At 41.6% G+C, this 7,531-nt stretch overlaps 1 protein-coding gene across 1 annotated transcript; it reads right to left on the bottom strand.

The window, feature by feature from the left end:
- Nucleotides 1-2,672: 2,672 nt before the first annotated feature.
- On the bottom strand, nucleotides 2,673-3,014 carry LOC117169788 (ribonuclease H1-like). Its single transcript, XM_033356294.1, has one exon. The coding sequence runs from the start codon at nucleotides 3,012-3,014 to the stop codon at nucleotides 2,673-2,675; it is 342 nt and encodes a 113-aa protein (XP_033212185.1).
- Between the last annotated feature and the right edge of the window lie 4,517 nt (nucleotides 3,015-7,531).

The raw sequence follows: 7,531 nt of genomic DNA on the forward strand, positions 1-7,531 counted from the left end.
CCCAGTTTCGCATTAGGCTTCCTTATTACTAATTAAGATTAAAAATCACTGTTCGTACATACTCAATTTATTGTTTAGAGTGCGGTTATTCTAGTCATGACCAATACCACTGATTCTACATTAAGGCACACTTGATAACACTTCATTCCCTTTTTATATATCATCACACTACCCTGGCGAAGCAACAAGAAGAATTTGGTTTTGAGGTCCATGTATTCACAGTACTGGCAATTATGAGAATTCGGGGCGATGAAGGGGGTAAATCAGCGATCTATGCGGCTGTTCTTGAAGTTGAGGTTCATCGCCTATTATTTGTGAAAAGGATTGCGTTCTTCTCGGGGTCGTTTGGACACGGCGACATGGGCGGAAGGTTAACGCGTTGACAAGAGATATGACGGTACATGTCTTCCGCCTCTAGTTCCTAAATCATATTTATAATTATATGGTAGTGGTATTGTAAGAGTCTAATATTATTCTAATATTATTTTCGGTGAAACCCACGATCGTATGAGTTCCAGTAGCACGGTTTTCAAATATATTCTTTCTTACATCCTTGAAAATAATTACTTTATCACCAACCTATGCGTTCAGTGGCCTGGTATTTCGTCATAACGCCACTTCGACGTTTCCTTAGCTTTTATCATGTTAGCTGCTGCAATTTTCTGAATTTGGCTTAGCCTAATTATCAAATCGCGTAGGTAAGATCCATAGGCTCCTAGCCTATCCTCAGATGGGAAGGAGCTGGGCATGCGCGCCATCTTTACATATATAACTTCAAAGTGGGTGAAGTGGGCAGACTCGTGTACTGATGTGTTGTACGAGAGCATTACGAAGGGTAACAACCTATCCCAATCGTCGTGATCTTTCGCGTCATGTTTGATATAATCGGTGAGTACGATATGACTACGTGCCAGGGAACCGTTAGTTTAGGGGCGGTACCCGGAAGTAGTAATTCCCTTTACCTCGAATACTTTGCTTGACTTGTGCATCAATCTGCTTACGAAGCTTCCTCCTCGATCCGTGAGGATACAACGTGGGACCCCGTATTGCGCGATTAAGTGCGTTGCTACCGCGTGTGCGATTATATCCGTGTTCATGTCGGGAACTGGAAGTGCTATGCAAAGTTTGCTGAAATTATCTGGCATGGTTAGTATATGCCTGTTACCGCTGGGGGTGGTAGGGAGTTTGCCGACTGTATTAAGGGACACTCTATGGAATACGCTGATCGGGGTATCCTTAATGACCAATGGTTCAAGTGTATGTGCCCTTATGAGCTTATTTTGTAGACAGATCATACAGTGCCTAACTTATTCTTTAACGTCATTCCACATACCCGGCCAAGTGAGTCGTTCCCGTATCCGTCAGTATGTCTTGGTAACTCCCTTGTGTCCTCCGTAAAGATTATTATGGAATTTCGCAATGATGTTGGGTCTTAGTGTCTCAGGTGGGACATACAGCTTACCGTGACATAGTGCCATTTTGTTTCGAGGTTAAGAACCAAGCACATCTCCCGAATTGGCCATCCAACACGTTTTTTGTCGGTCTCGATCTAGAGTTATGTTGAGACATTCTAATCCTGAAATCACATCCTTTCAGTCAGTTTGGTCAAAGTGATTTCTTTTTATCACAATGATGTACACCTGGTTTCTGCCAAAAGGTGTGGCCAGGACTTGTCCCTTCTGAGGCCTATTCTCCCACAAGTCTTGGCGTGTGCGGCTGTGAATTAGCTTTATTCACTGCACCTGGAACAGGGTTCTCTTCTTCTGAGATGGAATAAGAATCATCTATATACGGCGGATGTATATTCACGGTATTCTTTGGCGAGAGGGTAATGTGTTGCCCTTCTGAAGAAGATGTGGATGGATTGAGCTATCGCGGTGGAATTACGTATTTCTTACTGGCAGGCATCCTTTTTTGTTGGCTGCCTTCTTCCATTCTATTATTGTCGACATTCGAAGTTGAACTTTCAGCGGATATAGTCGAAGCGACTGGCGTCTGGAATAATGACCCCCTTGATGGTTGAGTCCTTATAATAGGGGACTCTATCACCTCGGGCCAGTCTTTTAACCGGAAACTCTAGCGGGAAGAGGATGGTCGACGTTGGTGCATGGGTCCATGTGTTGTAAGGAGAGTAAACATTCTTCGTTATCATCTCCTTCCGACAATGCCGCTTACTCTATTCGAGGTGCTTCCTCTCGGTGGACTTCGTCAAGTCCTTCTTTGTCCCAGAAGTAGGACTGATGGTCATCTAATGATTGATCAAATTTGGATATGGATTGTTGAATTTCTGTCCCTTTCATGATAGATTTGAACGGCGTTGTTCCCGTGTTTCTATCATTCTGATCGTTATTGCAATCCTCGCTATCGTTACTGTTTTCACTACTCTCGGCGGCGGGACTAACATAAGTTATAGAGTCTGCTTGACCGGTAGGCCTAGTGACACTATGTTCTTTTTCAAAGGTACTAGAGTCTGGGGCATGGTTGTCTTGGGTAACATTGCTCCTGTTGATCCCCTTTTGCGCTAGGTAATCAGCCATCTCATTGCCTTCTATCTCTTTGTGACCGGGGACGTGGTTCCATGTCACATCAAGGCCCTCTAGTGCCTTTCTTAGTTCTTCGAATTCTGTCCGGTTGACGACAGGCTTACTATTAGTTGTCTTCCATCCGTTAGTTTACCAGTGTGGGATCCATTTATTATAACTGTCGATAAGGAACTTTGAGTCCAAGTTTATTCGTAGTTTGCTAATATCATTTTCACTTGCTTTTCCTGCAGCTATTGCGGCGACTTGGATTTCTGCGGCGTTGTTCGTTTGTCTCCCTGTGGCGGGTTGAGATATATTCCACGGATGATCGTGGCCGAACCATACGCCTATCCCGCCTTCTGGTTCTCCTCTTTTGTTGTAGGTGCACGCTCCGTCTACATATACATCGGTGGTTTCATCGCATAAACTTGGAAACCTTAGGTTGAGTAGTGTCGCGGGTGCTCTTTGAGCTGGGTGATCTTCCGCAGGCATTGGTGGATTAAATTCAAGACGAGGGAGAACACTATGTTTTTTTCGATACACCGGGGGGGGGGGTCTGACTTCGGACTACCTTCACTTTCGGAAGACGCATCATCGCCTGATGAAGATTCGGGGGTATATGCGGCAGCCTTAAGACACGGCTACTGGTTATACCACTTTGATTAACCCCCTTAATCTTCATGTAAGGGGGTGGTTTATAAGTTTTAGCTAAATTTTTTTTTCGATCATCTTAGCCATTTTTCTTCCATCCTTAGTCATGGATTGCTTAAGAGACAAGGCCCTGTAGGTAGTCACGTCGTTTAACGTGGTACTGGCTCCACCTTCACCATCGACCTTGTTGGGTTTAGTTGGAGGGGCTGAATGTTACGGAGAATTTCGTCCTAGGGGGTTACTAGTGTTGAATGGCGTGAGGACTGAATCATACGAATCGGTGGAGTCATCAGTCTCCGTTGAAACTTTCTCCCTTGTCAAGTCCGATAGGGCTTCCCTATTGGGTCCTTGAGTTTTTGGCGCCAACAAACCAGCCTAGGACTGGGGTTATCAATATATGTCACGCAATGTACGGGTTCATAGTCGCATGCTAAAATGAATTTGCGTCCATATAAATATTGGTGGAAATTCCCTACACCGTATAACACGGTCAGACACTCTTTTTTAGACATGAAGTAACGCTGCTCAGTGGGGCGCATTATTTTCGAGTAATATGCGATAGGCATATCCATCGATTCTTTTTTTTTGGGTCAAAACTGCTCCTACTGTATATTCGAAAGCGTCAGTGGTCAGTCTAAAGGTTTTATTAAAATCAGAGTACTGTAGAATGGGTTCGCGGCAGAGGTAAGTGCGTAGCTTGCAGAAGCTTCGCCTTTGTTCGGATCCCCATATGAACTTAGCGTCTTTCCTTCGTAATTATGCTAAAGATTTTGCTAATTTAGCGTAATTTTGAATAAATCTCCGATAATATCCTGATAGCTCTAGGACTTCCCTGATCGCCTTAGCTGTTCGGGGCCTAAGGAAATTCCTTATAGCGGCAGCTTTTTCCGGGTTAGGTTATACTCCATCGCTGCTGATGATGTGTCCTAAATATGCGATTTCAGTGCGAAGGAAATCGCATTTGTCTGGTTGCAATTTAAGATTTGCTTCTCTTAGTCGTTTGAAAAGTTTCCGAACCTTTTTTTCGTGTTCTTCTAGAGTTTCCGAATAGATTACGATATCATCCAGGTACACAAAGTCTTCCGAACCGAGTATCCCCTTTAGGACATTGCCCATAAGGCGCTAGAAGGTGGCAGGAGCGTTTTTATACCCATGGGCATTCGCAAGTATTTAAAACTTCCTTTTCGAGTGGAGAATGCAGTTTTAGCCCTATCGTCTGAATGAGTTTGGATTTGATGATATCCACTCGCGAGATCGAATACTGGAAAGTAGTGCGCTAGGCCCTAGTTGGTCTAGTATTTCGGTAATATTAGGCAAAGGGTAGGCGTCACCGATAACGTTTTTTTAAGGACTCTGTAATCTATAACAACCCGATATTTCCTTACCCCCGAAGCGTCCATCTTTTTGGCAAATATCATAAGTGGTGCATTATAAGGTGATTTTGAATGGCAGATAACACCGCTTTTCAGTTGATTTTCAATTTGAAGGTCAATTTGCTCGAGTGCATCTTGTGGATGACGATATGGCTTTCTCGATATCACGGCATCATCTACCGTCGGAATTCAATATTGGATCTTCTTCGTGATATTCAGAGTCTCTCCGGGAATGTGGAAGACATCCGGGAAGTCATTTACCCAACTTTTAACAAGTTCTCTCTCCTCATCATTAAGGTGAGCGGTGTGCAGGACAACAGCAACACGCTCACTGCGGCACTGATTTGACTGTAGAATTTCGTTATCTGGAAGACACACGACATCTGAGTTGGATGATTCTTCCCCGGGAAACTCACAGTATTGAAAGGTTTAATTTCCTTCCTAAGGTCTCTCTTGGCTTCTACGGATTCAAGTTCAACACATGTTATGGGCTTTATGGGGTCGGATATCACAACAAGTGTGTTGTGTCGAAACGATACTTGCGCTTGTTCCTCCCTTAGGTATGGACGGCCTATAATATCATCAGCGGATATGGGAAAGGTGTCTTCTACGACGTGAAACTCAATTGGCTTGCCAAGAATGGTGAGTCACACTGTGTCAAGCGTTTCGATTAAATCAATCGTAATTCCCGAGACTCTAATAGGATCATCTCCTACGATTAGAATATCTTGTAAAGCTCTAAGTTTTAATAGGTTGACATCGGACTCTGGAGCTACTAGTTTATGAGTTTCCGAGTACCTAAGCTCTGGAGAAGTTAGTCCAACAACTGGTGAGTCTTCCTTTTCTCGTCTAGCTCTGAGGACCCGCAATGGTCCTTCAGAAACTGTACGATTCTGGGACGCTCTCTGGGACTCGGACTCACTGTTGCGTCCATACGGCGGGTCTCCTTGTAGTTTAAAGAAGGCTTGGGTGAGATGGGCCTGGATAATTTTGAAGAGTCTGGAGCCTGTCCGCTAATACCTACTGGTCCTTTTGTGTTATCATGAGGATACGCTGGAAAGGGGGGGGTATGGTATTGGATAGGGATAACTGTAGCCTGGAGGGGATGGATTTCGAAAAGGGTAAGCAGGTGGATATGGAAGGTTGTAGACTGGATGATTTGGGGTGTAAAAGGGGTAATGAGTTGGTAGAGCTGGACTGCTGTGCGAGGATTTTTGTCGCACTATTTATCCTCTCCATTCGCCTTTGTTTTTGATTTCCGTCGATTTGTCTTGAGTAGGGACTAGGTGATCTTGCACGCTCTGGACTTGTTTCCTCGTATTGCGGTAAATGGCAGCTAAAGACCGAAGTTGTATTTCTCGTCTAAGGAATGCTTCGCTCCACTAAATACTCCTAAGGTGCGATCATAATAGTCGCTAATGCTTTCCGTTTGCTTCATTCGCGGATTCAATATCGATTGGAACTACCATTGGTACTTCTTTGTGGGTGTGAATCGTTTCTTTAGCAATTCCTTTTAGCTTTCTAAGGACTATTTTTACAAAGGACGGTTCGGAGGTTTCGTTCACGCAGACCGACCCGTTTGCCACATCCTGAATAAAGTCCTTTAGAGGGAGATTTTTGGCGTCAAAAGTAGGGATATGTAAGGTGCATTGCTGCAGGGTATCCCCTCCAGTGCAGATGTCATCGCTGCACAGTGGTCTGGAAAAGTAATTTACTGTTCATAATCGCCCACAGGTCGTATTTCTTAACCGATTTAAAAGATTTTTTTAGAAATGCTCAGCAATTAATTTTTAAAAGAATTGTGGTTTGCTTTTTGTTTAAATTTTTTTCACAGAGTAACAATATATAAACAAATATAGTGACAAAATTGACCATTTTAGCTTTGTCAATTTTTATCTTAAGAAAAAATACAGATAGAAACTCACTATCAGCCGAAAATTTTGCACATGATTTCATAGGACATAATTAATTTTAATAATATTTTACTTGATTATTATAAAAAATTTTTATAAACAAATTCTTATTAGCGTTTTTTTTATCATAGAAAAAATTTTTTATTTCACGCTAGTTGCTAATAATTTTTTATAAACGAGTTTTTCTCATAGCTGAATTGATTTTTCTGAACAAAAGTGATTCACAATTGTCTTCAAAGCCATTTATATACTTTAAGCTTTATCAAACATAAACAATATAGATTGTTCATAACAATTTAGTTAAACAAGTCTCCTAATCGGCCGTTTCCTCGTAGAAAAAAATGATTTTTCCTTCAATAATTATTAGAGTGACATTTATTGCGGTGACTGACCAACGAAATTAAATAAATAATGATTTATATGATTGTTATAAACAATTTTTAAACAAAACTATGATTTATTTTTTTTACATGCAAAAAGGACGGTTTTCCACTGAAATTATCCAACAATAAACTAACAGTGATTCCAAAATTGGATATGGGACATGAAATAATAATTTGCGTAGTTGTTAATAACAATTTAAAAATAATACGTGACAATCTGCGGTTGGTCGTAGAAAAAAATTATTTTTTCTTTAATTATTTTCGTGATCTCGAACTCGAATCATTTTTAGTTTCGAATTGTTCTATTAGTTCATTGAATTCTTGATCAAGTTCAAATTCAACTTTTTCCCATTCAGGCTTCAAGGATGCAATAAAAAGATCTGAGGGCTCAAGGAGTTTGTGAATTAGGTCGTGCGTAGTATGCAATAGAGAGATTTTTCGTGTGTTGAACTATCGAATGAACTTGATATCCTTGTTCCTGGCTTCAGAAGCTTCTTTGGAATACATGCCAATTGGCAACATAAAATTCTCCATAACTTTTCCTCCATGTAGCAGTATTTTATGAACTGAAGAAGGCATGTAGTACCATACATATAAGCTCACATACAGTTTTGCTGTCCTAAAAGCGTACTCGTTGAAAAAGAGGGGAGGAATTTTTCTGCTACTAACTAACATTTGTAGTATGTTTC

Source organism: Belonocnema kinseyi, chromosome 3 (genome assembly GCF_010883055.1).
Source record: "Belonocnema kinseyi isolate 2016_QV_RU_SX_M_011 chromosome 3, B_treatae_v1, whole genome shotgun sequence".
In the NCBI taxonomy this organism is placed as follows: Eukaryota; Metazoa; Arthropoda; class Insecta; order Hymenoptera; family Cynipidae; genus Belonocnema; species Belonocnema kinseyi.

Coding starts and splice junctions, on each gene's coding strand:
- LOC117169788 (XM_033356294.1), bottom strand. CDS start 3,014: ATGCCTGCGGAAGATCACCCAGCTCAAAGAGCACCCGCGACACTACTC.